The sequence below is a fragment of the Lacerta agilis genome, chromosome 1 (assembly GCF_009819535.1).
Source record: "Lacerta agilis isolate rLacAgi1 chromosome 1, rLacAgi1.pri, whole genome shotgun sequence".
Taxonomy (NCBI): Eukaryota; Metazoa; Chordata; class Lepidosauria; order Squamata; family Lacertidae; genus Lacerta; species Lacerta agilis.
Genome location: NC_046312.1, coordinates 104,249,709 through 104,274,722, shown reverse-complemented (window position 1 = coordinate 104,274,722; position 25,014 = coordinate 104,249,709). Strand labels below are relative to the sequence as shown.

At 41.1% G+C, this 25,014-nt stretch overlaps 1 protein-coding gene across 1 annotated transcript in view; it reads left to right on the top strand.

The window, feature by feature from the left end:
* PLA2R1 (phospholipase A2 receptor 1) overlaps window positions 1-20,629 on the top strand; it is a 47,883-nt gene extending 27,254 nt beyond the window's left edge. The window contains exons 13-26 of the mRNA XM_033165759.1: window positions 207-291; window positions 1,837-1,969; window positions 2,954-2,989; window positions 3,450-3,607; window positions 4,279-4,343; window positions 5,396-5,499; window positions 8,056-8,198; window positions 10,681-10,798; window positions 12,921-13,051; window positions 14,741-14,885; window positions 17,383-17,621; window positions 17,977-18,145; window positions 18,757-18,897; window positions 20,505-20,629. Of these exons, the coding sequence (XP_033021650.1) occupies window positions 207-291; window positions 1,837-1,969; window positions 2,954-2,989; window positions 3,450-3,607; window positions 4,279-4,343; window positions 5,396-5,499; window positions 8,056-8,198; window positions 10,681-10,798; window positions 12,921-13,051; window positions 14,741-14,885; window positions 17,383-17,621; window positions 17,977-18,145; window positions 18,757-18,897; window positions 20,505-20,629 (1,792 nt within the window). The remainder of the gene's footprint in view (window positions 1-206; window positions 292-1,836; window positions 1,970-2,953; window positions 2,990-3,449; window positions 3,608-4,278; window positions 4,344-5,395; window positions 5,500-8,055; window positions 8,199-10,680; window positions 10,799-12,920; window positions 13,052-14,740; window positions 14,886-17,382; window positions 17,622-17,976; window positions 18,146-18,756; window positions 18,898-20,504) is intronic.
* The last annotated feature ends 4,385 nt before the right edge of the window (window positions 20,630-25,014 follow it).

Below are 25,014 nucleotides of genomic sequence, written 5' to 3'. Positions count from 1 at the left end.
TGTGCACTTGTAGCATGCTGTTTGCTTCCTGTTTTCAAAAGGTCAGGAATTGGGTCACCCTTTCAGAAAACTCAGGAGTGAATCAAACAATTCAGTCAATTTTCCTCAGCTCCATGCACACATCCTATTCTTAATGTGTGCAAAGGTACAATAGTGGCTAACAGTGTTCATCTGTCTTCTGGGGTTTGTTTGTTTTTTAATCATAGTGATGAAGAAAGACAGTTCTGGATTGGACTCAACAAAAGGAACCCATTAGCTGGAGGATCCTGGGAATGGTCTGATGGAACGCCTGTAAATATTTTTTCCCCTCATTACATTAAAATGGACTTTAAAAAGTAGAAAACAAATTAGATTGTTTCCAGTGGTGGCTTTGCTGTATGAAAAAGCATTCCTGCTCATGCAAGACAAGGAAACCAATTTTCATTAACCCGTCCTACCAATTCAACCTCTAAAAAAACCCTATTCTAAAGGTTCTAGTATCCAATGGAACAGAATCAGAGAAAAGCTATAGAAGGTGGATGGGATCAGTGAAAATTGGATGGCCTGAGTTGCATGAGAGGAAATGTTTTCCACTAACTCAAAATTACCATTAGATACAACTTGTTTTTCCTGCACACCTGCCTGCTTCACCAATGATAAACTTCCTGACCATTCAAAACAAGATTCAGTCTGTGGTCTGGGTCACACATCACAGTAAGTAAGTCAAGCCACAGTTTACATGGTCCATACAAATTTGCTGATTCCCATAGAGGAGCTCACACTCACTTTGCCCCTCCCTGGTCCTTTTAGCTCAGAATGGCAGCTAAGCCAAGGTTTAGCTTAGTGTGTCATCCAAACATGAGATTGTGATTAAGCTGCCTCCTCACCACAAACTGTAATGGTAGGGCAAACCTTGGCTAACTGCCATGCCCTGCTGAGCTTAAAGGATTGGCAGAAAGCAAAGCAACTGTTCTCTTCCAGGGGAGCCAGCATGTTCATGCATTTGAACTTAGTGTTGCATGCAAATGCAACCTATATCTTTTAGTACACTTTAAACATTGACAAGCCCTGATACATCATATCTTAAGGAAAGAGATTTTAAATAATGTAATCAAAGGGAAATTAAAACGGCAGACCACGTAGGGCCGCTAAGATGACTGGACTACTATAAAATAATAAACATAAGTGTCATGTTGTATCATTGGAGACATACTGGTAAATGCTTCAGCATCTTGGGTACATACCTGCCCCTGTGGTTTGTTTGTTTGTTTGTTTGTTTGTTTGTTTGTTTGTTTGTTTGTTTAAAAATATTTTTGGTATTTGGTTGAAATGGCTGACTTTTGATTGAGTTTGTGTTTTGTTTGGGGAATGGGGATGTTTTTCCTGTTTTGGGGGTTGTTTCTGAGCATCTTCAGTACCCCCTCCCAATTTTTCTTCTTTTAAAGGGATATTTTGTTATACCACAACTGTTTCCAACTTGTCCAAATGTTTCCCTGGGCCCAAAAAAGTTGTGGGCCCCTTGCTCCATATACCAACAATGAATTACAAACCACCCAGCTTTTGTTGCTGTTCATATTTAGGGATCACACAGGTGGGAAACTCTACCTGCTTGCTGCTTCCATGTAGTTTAAAGATAGTGCTATTATACACACATGCTCATCTTATCTGACACAATCCATGTGTCTGTGGCCAAGTGTACAATGCACTTTGAGAAGTGTCCTTTAGGGTGACAGTAAACAAATACAATCCATACATAAAAAAGAAGGAGCATAACCTGTCCAAAAGTCTTTTCCTTACTAATTGTATTCATCTTTGTCTGTGTATCATAACTCAATTTAATGCACTGTTCTGTGGCAGGTTGCATCTGCTTTTCTAGAAAACAATTACATTGAAGATAATGTGAGGAGCTGCGCTGCGTATACAGTTAATGGAACAGTCTTGCCGCTACACTGCAATTCTGAGCGTGAATGGATATGCAGAATACCGCAAGGTAAAAAACCTAGCTTAATAATTATATTTCACTATATGTGGCTATGACTATTTTATAAAGAATAGGGATGATGGCTCAGTAGAGTGCATACCTTGCATGCAGAATACATTTGAGCTGCTCCACTGGCTTCCCAGTGCCATGCGGTATGGGCAGCAAGTCAGTGGGGATCCAATCCAGAGTGTGACACCAAGAATGCAGGTGAACAGATGTGCCTCGCCAGTTCCTACCGGCAGAAGGACCTGGGTTCAGTCCCCAGAATTTCTAGATACTAAAGGGTGAGGTAGCAAGTTATAAGAAAAGACATGCCTGAGATCCTGGAGAGACACTGCTTATCAGAGCAGAGAATACTGGGCTAGATGAGCTAAGGGATGCGGGTGGCGCTGAGCCTCTTGTGCTTGCCGATCAGAAGGTCAGCAGTTCGAATCTGCGTGATGGGGTGTGCTCCCATTGCTGTGTCCCAGCTTCTGCCAACCTAGCAGTTTGAAAGCATACCAGTTTGAGTAGATAAATGCAGCGGGAAAGTAAACGGTTTTTCTGTGCACTCGGCTCACGGTGTTGCGTTGCGCCAGAAGCGGTTTACTCATGCTGGCCACATGACCCAGAAAGCTGTCTGTGGACAAACGCTGATTTCCTTGGCCTGAAAAGAGAGATGAGCGCCGCAATCCCATAACCATCTTTGACTGGACTTAACCATCCAGGGGTCCTTTACCTTTTCCCCTTTACCTTAATCTTGTCCTAAGGCAGGATACATCCTCACTCGTAGCACCAGCAGAACAGAATCACAGTTACCAGGATTTGAAGATTACAAGCCAGTATATTTAGCTCACTTGTATTGTTCATTAGTTTGGAAGTTTTCTGTGTTGATGAGAATTTGGTAATGAAATCCTAGCAAAAGATACTTAAGAAAGGTTGGATTATAGTTAAATAATTTCTGTGAAAGCCCATTGCATGGTTAACACAAATTGTTCATTGTTTCTGTTACAGGTGTGAAACCAAGGATACCGCAGTGGTATATACATGGTATGGGGGGGGGGGAGAGAATAGGGTTTATTTGTTTATTTTATTTCACACATGCTGCAACAGTATCATTTTAGGAAATACTGTATACATATTAATGAACATAATTGTAAAAAAAGGATTCTCTGTGTTTCCTTAAAGACATGAATAAAATCAGTCAGCTGTAATAACTTAAATTTTACTTGGATTGCCAAAATGTCTTCAAAAAACAAAAACAAGTCTTCTATGTTAGATAATCCTGAAAATGTACTGTACAGTACTTGCAGCAGCATCTCCCAAATTAAACAGTTTTAGCAACATTTTACCACTAGGGGTGCATCTTTATCCAAACACGCTGCAAGTTCTGATCTAGAAGGATTTTGCTCCTTTTGTGGAACATCAGCTCCACGGCATTAAAACTGAATTAACTATAAAATTACCTCATGTACATATTCAAATAAAAAATATTTAACTTGATTTTTAGAGCCATCGTGGTTTTATTATCAAGGAGCAGAGTACCTTTTTTATGACAGCGCCTCAGACTGGTCCACTTTTCAGTTTGTTTGTGGCTGGCTCCGTGGTAATATAGCAACAATACATTCTTCCAACGAACAGGAATTTATCTACAACAGAATAAAAAAGGTAACACTTATAACAAGTCATTTTTCTACATTTTGAGAGAACAGCATTTATCCCTGCCTTCGCTGCGTTACAAAAAAAAAACAACCCCTGGGGATTAAACACTTTAAAATATTTGAAAGACGTTTATAGTTCAACTCTTATAGTAGCCATCTCTACACAATCATGACAAACGTAAATATATAGTAACTCCAAATTAGTGAAATGCAGTTTCTTTCCTCTCCAGAGACTGCGGCAAGTTAATGCTGTAGGTGCTCTCTGAAAAAGACAGCTGTAATGCTGCTGTTGTGTATCTTCTCTTGAGTTGACAAATGGCTGGGTAGGTGGATGTGACTGGGCTGGATCAAATGGGAAGACTGACAAGCCTAACTTGGCCCACATGCCAAAGGTTCTTACTACCGCTATGTAAAGAAAAAAGGTAAAGGGTCCCTGGGCGGTTAAGTCCAGCCAGAGGCGACTGTATATTTACCTTGGACAGGTTAGTCCATAGGATGGCAGTCTGACTGATACATGATTTCTGCCATTCATTTTAATATTTCCCATATTTTCATTTTAATGGACTGGTATAACATAAGCAACGCAAGACGGAGTTGGATAAATCTGTATACCAGCAAACAAGAAATGCATCTAACATTTGTTTTTTAAAAAATTGTAAACAAAAAATATTTTTACAGGTATCAAAGATGAATAATGATTGGTGGATTGCATTGCATTCAGAAATAGCTACTGAAGGATTTCGGTAAGACTGAATTATTATGTCCAATCTTACAAAATACGCCTAGATTTGAAACCAAGGGAGAGAGATCTGGACTTCAAGACATTTCCCTTACAATAATATCTTCTGGATTATAAATATAAGTGTAATACATTTTTTGCATATGACTTCTTGAAGGAGGTGGGAGGGAATCCCCCCCCCCCAAAAAAGCCTAAACAAATTATTTCTGTCTTCTTATACTTGGCTTCTGGTGAAAGGATTGTTTTTCTGACATCTGTTCTATTTTGAATTTACAGAACTCCTGTTTTAGATTAGACCTTTGTTACAGATTCAGGGATGCGGGTGGTGCTGTGGTCTAAACCACAGAGCCTAGGGCTTGCTGATCAGAAGGTCGGCGGTTCGAATCCCCGCGACAGGGTGAGCTCCCGTTGCTCAGTCCCAGCTCCGGCCAACCTAGCAGTTTGAAAGCACAGCAAAAGTGCAAGTAGATAAATAGGTACCGCTCGGGTGGGAAGGTAAACAGCGTTTCCGTGCGCTGCTCTGGTTTTGCCAGAAGCGGCTTAGTCATGCTGGCCACATGACCCAGAAGCTGTACGCCGGCTCCCTCGGCCAATAAAGCGAAATGAGCACCACAACCCCTTTACCTTTACCTACAGATTCAGGGGGCAGAAATATTGGTACAGTACTGTACTGTAGAATATGCTGGTAATCTATTATTTTCAAGCGTTTCAGCTTCTTTGACAGAGTTGGATTCCTCTGGTCCTGTCCCTCATTTTTACACTTGTATTGAATAACCATTCAGTCATGGATTTTTTTAAATGATATATTTAATTACATCTTAATCCACTAATTGAATAGCAAATCAAGGAATTCGAAGTCATTATATTTTCCAGTCATTTCTTCCCTTTCTTCAATGGAATTCCAGGGTGGTTTCCCATCCAGTACTGGCAAGACGCAGATATGCTTAGCTTCTCAAGATTGCTCAGACTGCCCATGCCCTAGGTTTAGAATAAAGGGTTTGTTGACAGTCATTTGCAGTGAAAGAACTAAATACAGTACTTAAAATGTCCACACAGATGGGCAGATGGCTCACCATTATTATACCAAAACTGGGAAGGAGGTGAAGAAAGACCTATGAATGTGGAAGGAGAGAGATGTGGTTTTATTTCTTCCCAAACAGGTACAGTATATATTTATAGTGGCTCACTGCTATAAAATTCTGGCTCCGCCTTCATTTCATGTCCAGTCTGTCTTCTTTAACTTTCCTCAGAATTCCACCACTCCAAATGGCTAGCTTGCATTTAGAGCAAAATCAGAACATGTGGCCTATCACTTGAGTCGCTGCTTATGCTCCCACAGTTGGAAGCACCCCAGACAATCAAGTGCAGAATCCTAGAGATTGAATTCCAAACCCTTTGCAGTGCAGCCAACAAAACCTGTTCCCCATTGGGGTTGGGAATTCCACCCTCGTTTGGCCAGGACACTCCATATTTACACCAGCTTTACAATCCCCATCTATGCAGAGCTCTGTCCCTCGCAAGATTTAACGTCTTGCCATCTGCAGTTTTGCAAGGTAGATTATCGAAAATCCCATACTCTGAAAGATACTGCCCTTGTGACACAAAACAGGTTGAATCCATCACACACATTTTATTTTATTTATTGCCCATTTTATACAAAAATATGTGATAAGTATTTGACCCCCTTATTGAAGGAGGTGATTTATCACACTGACTCTCCCAGAGTTTCCCATCTGCTTAACAATTCTAGTACAGTAATGACATTGTGGAGAATGTGGCAAGATTTTCGAGTGACACTATGAAAGTACGTCACCATAGGTCCTAAGAGCCATTTTTGTACCTCACGATGTCTGGACAGTTTTATCCTAAAGTATATCCTACTGTGTTTTGTTAACTGTGTTGTGTTCTGATCCATGTATACGATGCACTTTTCCCTATGTCAATAAAGGAGATTGATTGATTGTATTTCGTGTATTCCTAATATTTAATGAAACTTTTCTTTGAAGGAGCTTTCATTCTGTTCCAAAATATCTGTTCCTGTTAAAGCTGGTGATGATAATTTGAACAACGTATTGCTGTTTCTCATGTCCCAGGCATGGGGGTTGGTATGCCCCATGCTTGGCCTTTAACTGTTGACAGCATGACTTAAATGCTTCTAGTCATCAGTGAGTCATTGAAATGAGATTGCACTGAAGGAGATTTACTCATGTGAGCAGGCTTCTGTATGCATATAAACTGTTTGTTCAATAATGCATAAATTGGATGCATATGCAAATTCTGATGTTGTGTATTACTTTATACTAGGTGTGAATTCTCATCTACATTTTAGTGCAACCAGTCATGTGCAACTACACAGGACTTAAGCTGGGTTGGGAGTTCAAGGCTAAGCTGCTGAACAACATACTAAACCAAACTGAGTCATATGCAGTTAGAGAAAAAAGAACTAAGGTGTTCTTCCTTTTTTATACAACACATTTCATAGTAACTTGCAAAGAAAAATGGGGTGTGTATTATCTTTGGATCACTGGTATCCCAAAACAAGGGTGGCGCTGTGGTCTAAACCACAGAGCCTAGGGCTTGCCGATCGGAAGGTCGGCGGTTCGAATCCCCGCATCGGGGTTAGCTCCCGTTTTTCGGTCCCAGCTCCTGCCCACCTAGCAGTTCGAAAGCACGTCAAAGTGCAAGTAGATAAATAGGTACCGCTCTGGCGGGAAGGTAAACAGCGTTTCCGTGCACTGCTCTGGTTCACCAGAAGTGGCTTAGTCATGCTGGCCACATGACCCAAAAGCTGTCTGCGGACAAACTCCGGCTCCATCAGCCTATAGAGTGAGATGAGCACCGCAACCCCAGAGTCGTCCGCGACTGGACCTAACAGTCAGGGGTACCTTTACCTTTACCTTTATCCCAAAACAAATCCTAAAACACATTATTTTGCAGCATGTCTCATTGAAAATACTAGGACTTGCCTCCTGTTTCCTGAAAATGAAATATTTAGGAAGCTATTTCTGTTACATAACTGATTGCAGGTGGGTAAGAATGCAGTCTAATTTAGGTTGGACCCAGCCCAATATATTCTCAGATAACACTGTAGATATTTATATCATTTCTGCCAGGTTTTTCCTTCATGATAAATTATGCATATGCATTTCATAACCAATAAATAAATAAAAATCTGTTTTTCTGGCCAGAGCTGTGTTGAGGATATGTTTCTGGCCACAGGTGATGTTTTTGTCATCCAGACTGCAAATCCTCGAGGAGCCGTTTTGAGCACTGCGAAGTGGCCTTTTTTCAGTTTTTGCTCCCACATTATTGAGCTTAGAGCAAAGTTGCTTCGTTTGTGAAAACCCACATGGAGATGTTACATTTTTTTGTCCTTGTAAAAGAAAGAAGAAAGCTGCAAGAAAGAAGATTCTGGAACAAAGTCAAGCCTGTTGTGTTTATTACACTGAGTTTTCAACAAAAACAGAAGTACCTAAGTATTATTAATGTGTTTTTAGTGTTGCATCAGCAGCTGTTTATAGCAATATAGTTTGATTAAATAAGTTGGGATTTAATAAGTGTTCTTCTGGAGGGGACATAAGTCTCAATAACCATTGCCCATAAATCATAACGTATATAAGGATGCATGAAAAACAAATTTATAGTCAGTGTTTTTATATCTGTATTTACATAGTAAGTTTAGTATTAATAAGTATTCTGAATTTATTTTATCTTAGGGTTGTGGGGATTTGTAAGCTGTACCAATTCTCTACCTTGTATCTGCAAACGTAAAAAGATATGGACCATTGAGAAAGAAATACCAAAAGACCAGCCTAATCAAGGAGCGTGCCCCAAAGGATGGCTTTATTTTGCATTCAAGGTACTTTCTTGCTTTGTTTGAACAAACAAAAATCAGATCATATTAACATACACTTTAAAAAATAAATGCGCATTTGGATGCTGCTAATTTTTAAGAGGAAAGTTTTTCATATATAATTTGTTCCCATTGGTTTATAGCAGAGTTCACCAACTTGTCACCCGCAGAAGCATACGTGCTGCAAAGGCTTTGCCTGATACCCACAGGTTCTCCCTCCCCTTCCCCATTGAAATTAGGCTTGAAATAAGCATTCTTTTGCAGCCAGTAGAACTACAGTTTCTACAGCTTGTCCTTAAAGATTGGTGACTACTGATTTATTGGAAAATCTGACTTGATTTGGTCAAAAGGAAGACAAATGTTGAGAGCACATGAAACAACTGGGAGGCCTTGATATCATACGTTACAGCTATAGCTAATAATGACCACCTTCCTGAAGGTGGCAGGTGCCCCTGTCAGCATAGTAGTGTGAAACTAACTAGTTAATTCAGCAGAACCTGGAAATTGGATTTACACTGTGCCTCTGAATCTGGGCAGCCTCCATAGCAAAAAGACATGCATTTCTAAAATAGAAGGGTACTGTAAACCCAGCTATAGAATCACTGTTAAACTCAGGTTCTGCTTATGGGCTTCGTATAGAGCATCTGACTGGCCATTGTGAGAACAGAGTGCTGGACCAGATTGACCTTTGGCCTGATCCAGAAAGGCTGTTCTTATGTGCCCTTGGTGAGTTACCTCAGGTAGCACCATGGAAAATCAGCAGCTCATACCTGGAACAACCGTTCAGGCTGAAACTATGCACTTGGCTGGGTTTTTTTGGCTGAGATTTCTCCTGCCTCTAACACTTCCTCCCAGCACCCAAAAGTAATAGTGGGAATTTCCACACAGACACACACTTTAATTCTCCTTTGTCTTGACCTAATCTTCACACAGTCACCGTCAGCAGTTTCCCTTGGCAAGCTGCCTCGCTAGCCATGGTTGCTCATCACTTCACTTTTTTTTCCTGTCACTTTCTCTCCCTTGTGGCTTTCTGTTTCCAAGTACACTTAATTCTTCCGTATTCATCTATTTTCCTAATCTGGGGTTTCTTTTGTATTTCCTCCCCCACCTTAACATGCTTGTTTTCAGAAGTGGTCAGCATTGTGGGTCTCCTGCCAGTGTGCCTGCTTAGCCCTAAATCTTGCCCCATCCTGGTAAGTGGAACACCACCACATTTGGAAGGGTGGCCTCTGCCCACCCCCCACGCCAGCCATTCCTGTTCATTTTCCTTTCTTTCTTCAAATTACTTATTCATTCTTTCCAAACTTCCTCTTGTCTAGGCCATGCAACTTAAATCCTATATGGGTTATTCAGGACCAAAACACATGTGATGTTAAATCTGTCTTTGCTTTTAATGGTGCAAGTTTTCTTTTGGGGGTGGGGGTTAATGGACAGTTTATTAGAGTTTCCCCACTTTTCCAATAGCGTAGTTTGGTCTTTCCCTCCCCACCCTTCATTTTACTCCTTGATCTCTTCAGTCATGTCATGGTTAAATGTGTGCTAGGCAGTGAATTAAATAAAGATCAAAATCAATACGCAACAACCTTTTGTTGCGTTATCAGTGAAGCAGATGGCAGATTGGTAAGGCTGCTGTTTCTATGCTAAGCCTCCCACTTTTTGTGGCAAGATGTGAGCTACTTGGTAAAGAGCTGAAGAAAGTTGCTCCAAATCTCTTGAAAGAATGGGTTTTTATGTTGTTTGCGAAACAAGATTTTCTCATGAGCTACTAACTGTATTAAAAAAAAAAATCCTGCATCCAACCATCTATGCCTGGTGTGACTCAGGATTTCCAGTGATGGAGAATTTTTCGTTTGGCTGCCAGAGAAGCATTTGTCTGTGGGCAAAATGCCCAGGCGTTGAAAGCGTGCTGGTGTCCAGTAGGCTCGATGCAGTGTTTTTGTTGTGGTTGCTGTTGAATTAGTCTCAGTCTAATATTGCAGGTGGCTGCCTTAATGCTGCACAAAGCTTTTTGTCCATTGTGTTGTTGCTAGGCAAGTCTCCGGTTATGTGTTCCAGTTTTGTCTGGTTGAGTTCACGACTGGGCTTAGTGCATTACATACTAAGGAACAGAAGCATTTGTTAAGTTTTCTGCAGAGTGCCAAGGGACGTGCTATGAGTAATAGGTCTGGTGTATCCCTGCACTTAGTGCATCTGATTCAAATTTTCCCTTTCTACTACGTTGCGGAAATTGCCAAGTTCCTACCAAGGGCAGAGGGGACCTTAAACACCTCCTGGAATATATCCAAGGTTTAAAATGTGCTGTTCTGTGTTTGGAGCTGTGCGGTTCCTCTTTCTACCCACTATTTCCACAGCACTGAGTTGTTGGCTATTATTATGTATGGGTTGCCCTAGAGAGTAAGGTTTAGGTGAGAAAGTAGGTCAAAATATACCCTTCCCCTCCATTAAGAGTTACTGCTCCATTTAAATAACTATTTCCTTTTCTGAGCAGTGCTTTCTGGTGCAGATTCCAAAGGACCCAGGCCTCCTGAAGAGCTGGAATTCTGCACAAGCCTTCTGCAGTCACTATGATGGATCACTTGCTTCAATTGAAAATGAAGTTGAACAAGGTATAATAGTGAACCATTTCATAACGGCACTATAAAGATTTTGTTTGTTTGTTTGTTTTATGAATAGGATGCCAGGCCTAACCAACAGATAACCTGTGCACCTTAAATAAAACCACAAGTGAGTTGTAACAACTTCAGTAGTTATTCTTAAGTATTTGTACTGAGAGGATCCAAATACGATTCCTTCAACACTAAAAATAATATGACCTGAGTGAGTTTTCTGTGCTAGAGTCAAATATTTGTTGTTTTCTACTATGGCTGTAAAATACTACTGCACATCGTTTTGTTACTGCTACAGATCTTCTCTTCCAGCTGTACTTTGAAGTCTGTAGTTAAAAGAGGAGAAATGTATTTTCCGGGGGGGGGGGGGGTAATGATGTCAAAAGAGATGTATATTCTCATTTCATTCTGGGAAAGGTCCCATCTCTTGGGAACAAAAAGCAGGGCTAAAACCGTTTCCTGGCATTTGGGACTCACACACACACACACACACTCACACACACACACACACACACACACACACGATGTCTATTTGTCTCCCTGCCTCAGACAGCAAAACAAGATTTCTGCTGAGCTCTTTAAGAACTGCAAAAATCAAAAGGCAGTGTCAAAACAATAGCAGAAAGACAGACACCCAATGACTTCAGCTCTTCTTCTCTTTAAGCCAGATAGGAAGGGAAGGTTTGGGAGTATGTGGCTTAGGGCACTACCTGAAAATGTACGTAGCTAACACTGTACATACTTGCAGACACTTCACTCTCTCTACCTGGGATCAGCCAGGGGTCAAGAGAATAAATATGTCATTAAGAAATAGATATTCATAGCTCTCAGAAGTCTTTTGGAGGAAAGCATACAAGCCTCTTCTGATTTGACTGAACTCTGTCCCATATATTCTCCAAAGACCAGATGACTTCCCTAAAAAGATATCCTTTAGCTAAAGTTATCCTGTCCATGGGTTCTGATTACTTGCTGTCACATCTCATACTAAAAGAGGTGAAACAGGCCCCTGCATAGATTTTGTATGGCCTTGTGCACTCTACCCATGTGGGCAAATGGGCTGTCCTCCATCTCAGACATCTTCAGATGCCTAAAACATGGCCTTAAGATGATGTCACTTGTTGCTGCCCTCGTAACCTCCTCCAGAATTAAACGTTGATTACTTGAGGATCAAGGATCCCTGCCTCACACAGGAAATGGCCTTAGACCTGCCTTCTATTCACAGGAGGTGGGTTCTAACCTGATATTGAAAAGAGCAAAAATAGCACTGGGTAAAAACTTCCCATTTCAAAATACTGATACTAACCAGTGCCAGTGCTTGCTAGGGTAAGGTGCCAGGTCTAAACACTATCACTATCACCCAATCTTGTATTGTGTTTCCATTGGTAAAGTATTCCACTGTATTCAGCCTTGGCAAATAAACTTGGAAATTGACAGTACAAAGGAGACAAAGGTACAGAGAGCTATATAGGGAGGTTACTTGAAAGTAAGCCTGAGTTACTCCCATGTAACTGTGCCTGGCATGACAACCTTTTTGCCATTTCACACTTTCTCTGGGAGGAAAAAGGAGAAGCAGCTGCTGTTGTCTGTGTCTGTTGCATATTGGGCCCTCATTTCTTCTTCTATTGTTTTGACTGCATTTATTCTTCTGGCTTCCACCAGAGCAAATGACCTTTTTGGAAAGATAGTGGAACAGCTGAGGAATAGACTGGGGTGAAGAATGCTGTATCTACTTCTTCATTTCCCTTCCAAAGAAAGCTTCAAGTGGGTGGTCACAATTGTGGGAACAGTTACCTAGAATTAAGGCTCAATTAATTCACCAGGACTTATTTTCAAGTAAATAGGCATAGATCAGGCTGTGTTAGCCTCTGTTGTAGCATGCACAAGAGGCAAAATACACCACAGAGTAGGTGGGGAAAGAAAACAGCATTACATCAGGTCATTTCCCACTGGCTTAATCAGTAGTCTTTTCGTTTCTCACTTCCATATGACTTCAGCCTCTGTAAAGTCCCACTAACTTATTTGTTTTGCTTCTGTTCTTAATGAGTTAACAAAGTCTGTCATCTTCAATTGCTTGATTTATACCTACAGGTGATTCATTTCTAACTGTGATTTCCTTGCCTAGCTTTCATAACAATGAATCTGTTTGGGCATAAATCGAATGTCTGGATTGGCCTGCAGAGTACTGATTACGAAAGATGGGTCAATGGGAAAGAGGCGGAATATTCCAACTGGTATCCAGTAGAAGCAGTGCAGGCAAGTGTTAAAAGTAGCTTTGTGTGGAGTTTTTGTTTGTGTGTTTTTTGACATTGGCTTTTTCTTGTATCCTCCTTTTCAGTCCTTTCTAATAAACATTGTCATAATAATAATGATAATAATAATTTACTACTTCTACATTGCTCATCTGGCTGGGTTTCCCCAGTCACTCTAGGAGGCTCCCAACAGAATATTAAAAGCACAATAAAACATCAAACATTAAAAACTTCCCTAAACAGGGCTTCCCTCAGATGTCTTTTAAAAGTCAGATCGTTGTTTATTTCCCTGACATCTGATGGGAGGGCGTTCCACAAGGCGGACGCCACTACTGAGAAGGCCCTCTGCCTGGTTCCCTGTAACCTCACTTCTCGCAGTGAGGGAACTGACAGAAGACCCTTGGAGCTGGAGGTGTGTCTGGGCTGAATGGTGGGGGTGGAGATGCTCCTTCAGGTATACTGGGCCAAGGCCATTTAGAGCTTTAAAGGGCAGCACCAACACTTTGAATTGTGCTTGGAAATGTACTAGGAGCCAATGTAGGTCTTTCAGGACCGGTGTTATATGGTCTTGGCGGCCACTCCCAGTCACCAGTCTGGCTGCTGCATTCTGGATTAGCTGAAGTTTCTGGGTCACCTTCAGAGGTAGCCCCATGTAAAGTGCATTGTAGTAGTCCAATCGGAAGATAACTAGAGCATGCACCACTCTGGTGAGGCAGTCTGCAGGCAGATAGGATCTCAGCCTGCATACCAGATGGAGCTGGTAGACAGCTGATAGACAGAATTGCACAGGGGGATTAAGGCTATTAATGGCTACTAGCCATGGTGGTTATGCTCTACCTACACTATCAAAACAAAATAAAAAATAAAAAAATTCCTTCCAGTAGCACCTCCGAGACCAACTAAGTTTGTTCTTGGTATGAGCTTTCGTGTGCATGCACAAACTTAGTTGGTCTCTAAGGTGCTACTGGAAGGAATTTTTTTATTTTTTATTTTGTTTTGACTATGGCAGACCAACACGGCTACCTACCTGTAACTACACTATCAAAGTCAGCCTTCCTCTGAATGCCCATTGCTGGGAATCACAAGTGAGAAGAAGAAGAAGAAGAGTTTGGATTTGATATCCCGCTTTATCACTACCCGAAGGAGTCTCAAAGCGGCTAACATTCTCCTTTCCCTTCCTTCCCCACAACAAACACTCTGTGAGGTGAGTGGGGCTGAGAGACTTCAGAGAAGTGTGACTAGCCCAAGGTCACCCAGCAGCTGCATGTGGAGGAATGGAGACGCAAACCCGGTTCACCAGATAACGAGTCTACCGCTCTTAACCACTACACCACACTGGCTGTTGTACTTGGATACTGCTTGCTGGTTTCCCATGGGCCAATGTTAATATAAGTTGTCTTTGGCCTGATCCAGCATGGCCATATATTCACTATTAGTCTGCATTTTCATTAAACTTTTTATTTTTTAAGTACTGGGAAATCTATTGCCCTTTCATAAAAGGTTCAGGGTCTTCTCATTACTGTATCTACTGAGTAATCTTCTCTATTTTTTCTGATGATTGTTTTGTTAATATGGCACATAAATGTGTGTGTGTGTGTGTGTGTGTGTGTGTACACGTATATAGTGTATGTATATATGTGTGTGTGTGTGTGTATTGTTCTCACAATGATTTCCATCATAACATTGATTACAGAATCACCATGATCACAGTACTGATATCCAAGAAAAAGCACTGCTATGTGCTTCCATATTAAATAAGCCTAGCTTCAGTTTATTGGGAAAATGGCACCTAGAAAACTGTGGAAAAAGTAATGGGTTTATCTGCCAAAAGGCTCAAGGTAAAAAAAAAATATTTTTTTCCTACTAACCCCCCCCCCCCCAAAAGGCACTTATATATGTCTACTCCAAATTAAGTCTTACTGAATTTACAGGGGTTACTCCCAGATAAGTAGCTGGAGCATTGAAAAACTATTGTGTGTGTTGAATGAGTATATGCACATCTGTTGACCGAGTGTGCGTTTGTGGATGTGGAGGTGGGCAGGTCCTGAGCACACACCCATTGCTGCACACGTGGCCCTCCGAGGCAAAAAAAAAGAAAGTACCATAAATCATGTAACATTTGTTTTTGTAAGCATGTATGTTCTGTTCTTTTTCTGTGTAAGAAAATTTCCAAGACATATTAGCACTTCAGGAGGTATAATAGTCATAGTACGAGATTTAGCTTACTATTTAACATTTATTTTGCTCCAACAGTGTTGCTGGCATTAGGCAGAACACAGAATAAGCATTTTCCCTACCCTCAGTGCTTACTGCTACAGTTGGTAATTAGATTTTAGAAGAGTGAGAAGCAGGAAGAGAATGGGCCAGCACCCTCCCCATTCTGCAAAGTATAAACTGCTAGTCGGTGCTGCTCTTTCCACATATCTCTCGTGGCTCTGTTGGCTCCTGGAGTGGAGCTACTTTTCAGGGTGTGCAGTTTTTGGCATGGAACTGATAGTTAGCCTACAATCAAGAGAGAATGTATAGGTTTGGTTTTAGACAAATGGCATAGTGGGGTTTTAAAGGTCTGCCAAAAATTAGAACCTCTTCTTTTTCCTTCCTGTGCCTTTTTTCTCCCAGTTCTGTCAATGCCCAGTGATTTATCTTAAAGAAAATACAAGCAAATGATATTTTAAGATACCATATGAGTCATAAATTGCTCTGAGTTAATTTTAGTAAGCAATTTAAGAAATAGTAGACACAACAGTATTATGAGACAAAAATGGCCTATGATCATCCAGCTGCAATGGTACATTTGTATCTCTGCTCTCTTCTTTTGAAATGAAACATGAAATGTTTTCTCTCTAGTGAATATTTGGGCATTTTACAGTCCTACTGGCTAAGATTAGTGGTTGAGCTTTTCACTCTTCCCATTTCCCAAGACTGCTTCAAGCTTCATCATATGATTTTATTTTATTTTTTACTAGTAGCAGTTGTCACCCTAGACCAGAGGAAAACTCTTGTCAATACAGTGGTACCTTGGTTTTCAAACATAATCCATTCCGGAAGACTGTTTAAGTTCTAAAATGTTTGAAAACCGAAAACTCAATATGGAAGCTGCGTGGCATGTTCGACTTCCAAGGCGTGTTCAAAAACCAAAGCATTTACTTCCATGTTTACGGCATTCAAAAACCGAAACGTTTGTCAACGGAGACATTCGAAAACTGAAGTACCAGTGTATTTGGATACTAGTAGTAGCACCCCATAAGCAAGAGTGAGTCCTACTCAGAGTCTATTTCCATTTGGTAGGATTCAACAGAGTGGGGCTTATGCACATGGGAATGCGGTCCACTCATGCAATGGGACCTTTCCCCCGCTCTCCTTCCTACCATGCTCCCCCCACACCTGTTCTGGCGGTTCCCCCAACCTTCCAGAGCAAATTTAGGGGGCAAAGTGGGAAGAGAGGGGAAGTCCTATTGTGTGTGCAGACCCCAATCTGTGCATGCAACAACTTAGTTGAAACTGCTTGGAGAATTTTCATATTCACTCTCTTTGTTATGGTAATGTACTTTAAAATTCAGCATAAAGATAATTTATGAACTTAAATTATCAAAGTACTTACAGCTTGATCTGTGATGTGCTATTATGGTGCTTACGCCTTTTAATTATGCTTAAAAGTGCTTGTTGTTGTTGTTGTTATTGTTTAGTCGTTGATTCGTGTCCGACTCTTCATAACCCCATGGACCAGAGCACGCCAGGCACTCCTGCCTTCCGCTGCCTCCCACAGTTTGGTCAGACTCATGTTGGTAGCTTCGAGAACACTTTCCAACCATCTTGTCCTCTGTTGTCTCCTTCTCCTTGTGCCCTCAATCTTTCCCAACATCAGGGTCTTTTCCAGGGAGTCTTCTCTTCTCATGAGGTGGCCAAAGTATTGGAGCCTCAGCTTCAGGACCTGTCTTTCCAGTGAGCACTCAGTGCAAGTGTCAGTGAATAGGCACAACTGGTTCCTTTATGCTACAATTCAGTTCTGGTTCAAGTCTGTGCAGTGGTTGGTGCTTTCAAGCTTTCAAAATCCTGAGCCAACAAAAATGTGATTTTATTATTTATTCCTCCTTTGGCTGAATTAAACAAGTTCTGGTAATAGTATTATGTACCGTAATATCCTCTAATATGTATTTTGTTTGGGGGTTTTCCTTGCTGCTTTTAATAGACTAATTTAGTTGTCACTTATATTACTTTCAGACATGGCTATATCCTGTTTGAAAATGTAAATTTCTTAATAGCATACATTAAACTGAAAAGGTTTTCTACGGCTTTCCGGGTGACTCTTGATCTTTCATTTTATTCTTGTCACAGATATGTCTAGAAATGTCATACACTCTTCCTTGATGTACGCAGTACCAGATACTTTAGAATATGCAAACAAGACATATACATTAATCCATGGGAATATGACTTGGTACATGGCTTTAAAAACCTGCAAGGAAAATGGGGCTGAATTGGTCAGCATTTCAGACCACTATCACCAAGCCTTCCTCACTGTAATTGTAAATCGACTGGGCTTTGCCCATTGGATTGGATTATTCACTTCAGATGTAGGTATTTAAAAGATTTGCTCATTTGCTGTGATTTAGCAAGTACGTTCAAATTTACCCTTTCAGTGGCTGAACATGTTAAGTGAGTTTGTAAATAAAACTCTGTGTGTCTCTGTGTCTTTATTACCATTTGCCTCTAAAAGTACCTTTTTTTAAAAATATCGGGAGAGGCTGCAGTTTAGTGGTAGAACATCTGCATTGCATGAGGGTCCGAGTGTCCATCCCTGGCATCTCTAGTTGGGACTGGGAGAGACTTCCGTCTGAGAGAGGATGGGCTGCAATTTTGTGAGAAAGAGTTAAAAAATGAAAATCAGTTTGTGAGCTGCCAGAGATAATCAAACATTTCTTTTGTCAGAACGGCCTTAATTTTGAATGGTCGGATGGTACCAACCCTCTGCATACTTTCTGGAGAGACGAGGAATCGCAGACCTCTGGAAGCTGTGTCTACATTGATATTGACGGACGGTGGAGGAGCACTGACTGTGAGAGACTTCTGAATGGGGCAGTTTGCCATATTCCACCCCGTAAGCTGGTTCTCTCTCACATTTAAGCACTGAAACCCTCTCAGCAAAGAGCCCATTCTGGCCTCTGAGCATTGTCTTAAGGAAGTTTAAAATGAGGAAAGGGCCTTGTTTAAAATTGAGGTGTATTTCACCTGTGTTGTAAATAGTCAGACTTTGTAATAACATGCCTGCCTAAGGAAAGAAGACAGCTTTTCCCAAATACGACGAGGAGAAGTGCAACCAGTTTGCTCAGTTGAGCTGGTTCTTTGTGATGGGGATGAGTCGGTTGCCTGGGGCTAAGCTGATAAAAAAATAGAGGAGAGTACAGTGAAGGAGTAGAAAATATTATGTCATGATCCCACAGCATGCTTCATGGTTCTTGGGGGAAGTTCCTTTAAAAAAAAAAGCAAAAGATTACTTAAAAGCAGAGAGTTGCCCCATTTCCTCCCAGTTTTTGGTAATGTACATACCGGTACCCTAGGCATAAAGTACAGAAGTACTGTTTACAGACATAGGACTGGTGCTAATGTACTATAATATATTTGTCTCAATAGGCTAACGCAGAATTTGTTAGACCTCTGGAGAGCAAATTGTGTCTTTCTGTTGTGGCTAAACTATTCCTTCTGTCACAGAGGAGAAGACAACTGAATATAAGGGACTGTGTGATGAAAAACCTATCCCTTGGATAAAATTTGAAAGGAGCTGCTACAGCTTTTCCACAGTTTTAGAGAACTCAGACTTTGATAAAGCATTTGAATTCTGCAAAAAGCAAGGTAATCTGTTGGTGGAAAAATTGGCAGAGGATTTATGGCCTTGCATCGCCTAATCGTCAGTGTTCTTTTCAAAGTTATTTCAAAGTTATTTCAAAGACTATTGATCTGTTTTGATGTTCAGCATAGCGGTTGCAGTCCAGAGAAAGCTAGATAAATCTCTGGTACTGCCAAAGCAGTGGAGTCCATGGCCACTTCACACATTACTGTATGTTATTAATTCATTGTACTCTGAATATTTTTAAAATAAAGATTAACTGGGCAATTTACATGCAACAGCACATTGGGCATTTCCATACTGTACCAGCAAATTTTAGGGTTTTTGCAATGTCTCTGCACTCTTTTTTGAGGTGGGGGGAGCCACCCACAGCATCATGTTTGAGTTGAATGCATCCAAAATTCTGCACCCCACCCCACCTACTGCTTGTTACTGCAGATTTCCCCTTACTGGGGGGAAATCTGGTTAGTATTGTTATGACTAGTATAGACACAAAAAGCAGAACTATTCCGTTTTTGGAGGTAGTTTGTTTCTGAGATTTTGGGGAATAGTCTACTGCTATACCTCCCCAGTTCCAGTTTGGCCTAGCTGGGCACACCTGAACCATTGTATTTATGGGAAGGTTATTGGTGTTGCTTTGTAATGAGGAAGTATGTAATCTTGCTGTGCATGTAATTTTGTTTTTCTTCATATCAGAGTACATCATCAGAAGGCCTAGCCTGGAATTTTTTTGCTAGGCTTTTTTGTTGGTGTGCAGGTCCCAGAGCTACTAAGCAGGGGGAAATTCCTGACAATTTCACATGCCTGCAAGAGAAAATTGCAATGAAACAGACCCGTGCAACTTTCTCTTTGGATTATTGTGCAGCCTTGTTCATCTAAACTCTGTACATATATCTTGAATTAATATGACATTGTTTTTTGACCCAAGGATGCACCCATGATGTTGAGTAATGATTCCGAGTATCATGGAAGCTAGCTGAGGATTTATGGGGGGGGGGGTAATTTATATACTGCCTATTCATATTTGAGTATTAATGCCCTACAATTCTGTGACTTATCAGGGCAGCTTATGTAGTCAAGAAATACAAAACCAAAAAAATTAAAACAGAAATATGTGTTAACCTGCTTGCACACACACAGGGGAAAAACATAGATTTGAAGCTAAAACATGAAAAGTTTCTTTTAAAAGAAAATCTTTGCCTGCTGCTGGACTGACATTAAGATAGGCAAACCTCCATAAGGTGAGCATTACACAGGGAATGTGTCATCAGTGGATGGAGGGCTGCTTACTAGTAACCTCCCATTGTACTTCACTTGGTGGGGACAATCAGAGAAGTCTCTGATTAAGATCTTAGGTTCCAAAGAGGCACATGTGAGGGCAAGCATTCCTTTAGGCAATCAGGTCCTAACTTTAAGAGTAAAAACTAGCACTAAAGAACTGAGCCTGGAAACAAACTGGAAACTATTGCAATTGGCAATGTACTAGCATGGTCTGCTCATTGCATTTGATAGCAACGCGTAGAGTTCAGATAGCATTGTGAGAGAGTGTTGGTTTTTAAGCAAATCATACGTAAATCTGAATCTCTCTCTTTCTCTCTGCTTTCATCCTCAGGTTCTAATCTTCTAACAATTGAAGGTGAACATGAAAATGCTTTTCTTCTGAAAGAATTGTATTCTTCTGGTCCTTCAGTTGAAACGATTTGGCTGAATATCCAGTTTGCTACTGAGAGTAAGTAAAGGGAATTGATCAGATACATCTGTCCGTTTCTGTATAGTTGTCTTTACAGGGCAAGTTGCTTGGCTCATCAATTAACATATACGCTGTAGTCGGTAAGACACTCTGCCACATTCTGGCTACATGATCACTTTGCTTCTGTTGCATTTCCTCTTATGTAATGGGCTAATTCCTCAGTCTGAATACCTATGAATAAGTATGTCTCTGTGTTTGAAATACGGATGGTCTGGAAGGAAAGCCGGTTGCATGTCGATATCCCGATCCCTCCCGTGAAATAAAGACACAAGACACCGTAAAATAAGGTTAAATGGAGAATAAAAGGCCACAACTTTATTGGTTCCGGTTGTTGAGCGGTATTGGCTTTAGGCATTGGATCTAACTAGACTATATCCGACTCCAGTACGTCGTGCTGGCAGTCCAGGAAGGGATAACCACTGTTGGGTGAGCCCTTGCTGCTGCACATCAGCTAAGGACTCACCCTGTGATCACCGATCTGGGGCGTGCCTTAGGCCCTCACCACCCACGGCTCCGGACACGGACACGCCTCCCGGACTCCTTTACGAAGTACCCTTCAGCGCTTGGGGGGAGGTTTTGGCCCGTCCTCCCCCCCCCACATCCTAACCTTCCTGACCTTATCCAATGCCTAACCGCCAAACCAAAGTTGTGACGAGTTGCTACGAGGTAGGCGAAAAAACCACAAGGCGGAGCCAATTTGCCAGGTGGAAAAATTCCTACCAGGCCCCTCAACGGCGACCAATCATGATCCATAGCAAGGTCAAGAAAACCTAACCTAAAGGGGGGGTGGGAAGGGAAAGCTGGCGAGTTCGGGAGCCCAGGAGAAAGAGGGCGAGCTCTGGCTGCGGGCCCACTTAAATGCGGTGGGCACGCCCTAGCCGGCTGCGCCGGTTGGCCAGCCAGCTGGGCACCGCACCCAGAGCTCGCCCAATAGTGCCAGGGGATGCTGGCATCCCCTGAGCACGTGTAGGGCTCGTGATTCACTGCAACCCCCCCTCCTTTTCTAAGGGCGGAAGGGGCTTTGTTGTTTCCTCCAGGGTTTCTCAACACACACACCCTGCCACATCTCTTGGTCAATGCTGTTCCTTCCATCGTGGGCTTTTTCTTGCCATATCTGAAGGAGCATCTCCACCCACATTGTTCAGCCCAGGCACTGAGGTCCACCTCCAAGGGCCTTCTCGGCAGTAGCGCTCTCCCTGTGGAACGCCCTCCCATCAGATGTCAAGGAGATGTCTTTTAGAAGACATCAGAAGGCAGCCCTGTATCAGGAGGTCTTTGATGTTTTATCATGTTTTTATATGTGTTGGAAGCCACCCAGAGTTGTTATTATTACATCTTATCCAGAAGTGACTAGGAAGCACATCCTGCTATAAGCTATTTTGATCAACCCTTCTTCCCAATATTAAAAAGGGAAGGAAACACAAGTCAAGGCATATTTGTGCATTTATTTATTTATTTATTTATTTATTTAAAATCAACACTCCATTGTGACCAATCTGGGAGCAAGTTACAATGTCATAAATTTTACAAATTTAAAAGAGTAATAATCAGTACATACATGTTTAAAGGTCTTGTGGGGTCAGTGTTCCTATGCTGAAGTTCTTAAATGTTCCTAGCATGAATTGGAATTACCAGAGAGCCCAGAAACATTTCTGTTTTGCACATTGACAAATCTTATTTAGAGATTTATTTCTGCTGAACTGCGCTTATAGGCTTGTTACAGGTTTGTGGGATGATTCCAAAATAATTTTGGAAGAACACAGTAATGGCACTACAGCTGAATTAAACATGCATTTGGACTTAGAGGAAACACTTCATTTTGTTTATTATTTTGAGTACGGTTGTGAACTTTTTTTGGTTTTACTGTTTGATCGTTTGTAAATTGCTTTCAGGTTTTTTTGTTTTGTTTTGTTTTTTGTTTACAATGAATGGTTGTGAACTTTTTTTGGTTTTACTGTGCAACTGTTTGATCGTTTGTAAATTGCTTTCAGGTTTTTGTTTTGTTTTGTTTTGTTTTTTGTTTACAATCAAGCGATGTATGAAGTTTATTAAATAAACAAATAACTTTATTTTGGGGGGTTGTAAGCCACTCCACCCCAAAGGCTGTGAGCAGCAGACACTAAAAAACAAATGTTTTAAAAAATAAATAAATAAACAACATATTGTATTTTTAAAAATGAGGGTAGATCCCCAAAGAAATTGAATTTTCATAAATATTCCATGAACACCTCCAAAATAGCTTAACTTCTATGCCAAGGAGAACTCCTCCTTATTCCTTGGTCTTGCTTGAGGCGGCTAAAGCTGGATAGAACTTACCCTCTCCTCTGCAGACCCCAAAAAACTGCATAGTGTTTATACAGGAAGCAACAGAAATGTGGTATTCTGCTCATAGATGCTCTTAGAAAACCCAAATAAAATTTCAGTTCTGATGTAAGCAAATATTTGGGAAGGAAGGTGATAACTAGAATTGCATTCTGCTTTGCATAGCTGTATAATGATTTCCATATATTTTTTGCCCATAGACAATACAATAACGTGGTTTAATGGTTCCCCCATTCAATATTCAAACTGGGGCATCCAAGAACCTGATCTAGGTCAGCTGACAGGAAAAGTTTGTGTTGCCTTAAGGACCACAGATGGAGTCTGGCAATCATCAACCTGCCAAGATAAAAAAGGATTTGTATGCAAAAGAAGCACAGGTATGAATCTACATTCAAAACAACATATGTGGGTCCCCATTTTTGGGGGGCCTGGGGGAACGCACCTGAAATCTGCAAAGCTGTCAAGGCCCATTTTGAAGAAGAAAAACAGGTGGTGCTCAGACCACCACCACCCAAGACAAGACAACTGTACACACATACAAAAAATACAAACAAATCAAGTAACACATCTATCTAAACCAGGGGTAGTCAACCTTTTTATACCTACCGCCGACTAATGCATCTTTCTTGATGGTAAAATTTCCTTACCGCCCACTAGTGCTCGATGGAAGGAGGATTCAACTTGTGCCGTAGAACCCCCTACCGCCCACCTAGAATCCTGAAATGCCCACTAGTGGGCGGTAGGGACCAGTTTGACAACCCCTGATCTAAACACAAATTTCAAAATACAAAACTGAGAGAGGTGGAGGCAGGCGTTGCCCAAGGAGGCAGCCCAAGGAGGTTTGAGGGCACTGTCGTTTCCTCTTTGAATTCTAGCCTTCCAACTTACACTTTGTCAGTAATCAGATTATTGGCGTCAGTAAAAATCCCACCTCCTGTCAGCAGGGCCCTATGGAGTGGCAGGGCTACATCAGCAGCCCGGCTTCCCACAGCATCAGTTTTGTTGCTCCCATCACATACCTTGAGTAGGGTTGTGTTTTTTTCTGTCACTTGGTTGGATACTGAAAATTGATTCCTATTAGTGAGCAAGAAACGTACTACTTCATCACTTTCCTGTGGGATTCCCTTTCAATTACTTCCACTGAATCAGTTGTGATTACTTCTATTCCAAGTAAGGTATTAGGACTGCACTGCTAGTTGGTTAAACACTATATGTACAGAACCCTGTACAATAAGGTGAATAAAAATCAAAAGCATTTTTGTTGCTAGAAGAATGAATGCTTAATTGTTGATAAAATGTCCTTTAACTGGACCATTTTTAGTTAAGATATTGATGTTATTGCCTGGCCAGATTTGTTCCTTGGTTCTTAAATTCTTTTGTAGATGAATTTAATAAATGTGAGACTTGACTTGATGGCTACAGACCAATATCTTCTGTGTACAACTATTTAATCAGTTAATTGTGCAAACCCACTCTTGTCCACTGTTCAATTCTGGGTTATTATTTTTCAGCTTATCATGAAATTTCAGTACAGCCCATTAAAGGTACGTTTTGTAATAACTTTGCTATATCTCAGTCAGAGAAATTGAAGCTAAAAACAAAATGTAGTGTTATTTCACTTGATGTTTTCTCCTCTCCTCCTTCACCTTTCCCAGTATCGTACCGTAGAATTGTGGTCTTGGTGGTATTATCGACATTTGTGACAGCTGCCAGTGCTATATTTGCATGTTGGTGGTGCTTGAACAAACCCACCCATCTCTTTAGAAGGATGCTGCAGCTGAGAAGTGCTTGTCCAGAAGAAGTGAACTCTGACACTCCAGCCATTGAAGAAAGCACCCTCATTTGCAATCTTGAGAAGAACGATGAAATTCAATGATACAGCAATAAGGACCAAGAACACATTCATTTAATATAAAATATTATATATTCAGCCTGTACAATTAAAATCAGTTTCGTGTTCTTAACATAATGTAATATCAGATCATTGTGTGCTTATACCCTTTTGTAATCAGCTTTTGACTGATTGAGAATGGAAGAGACCTGCTACAGC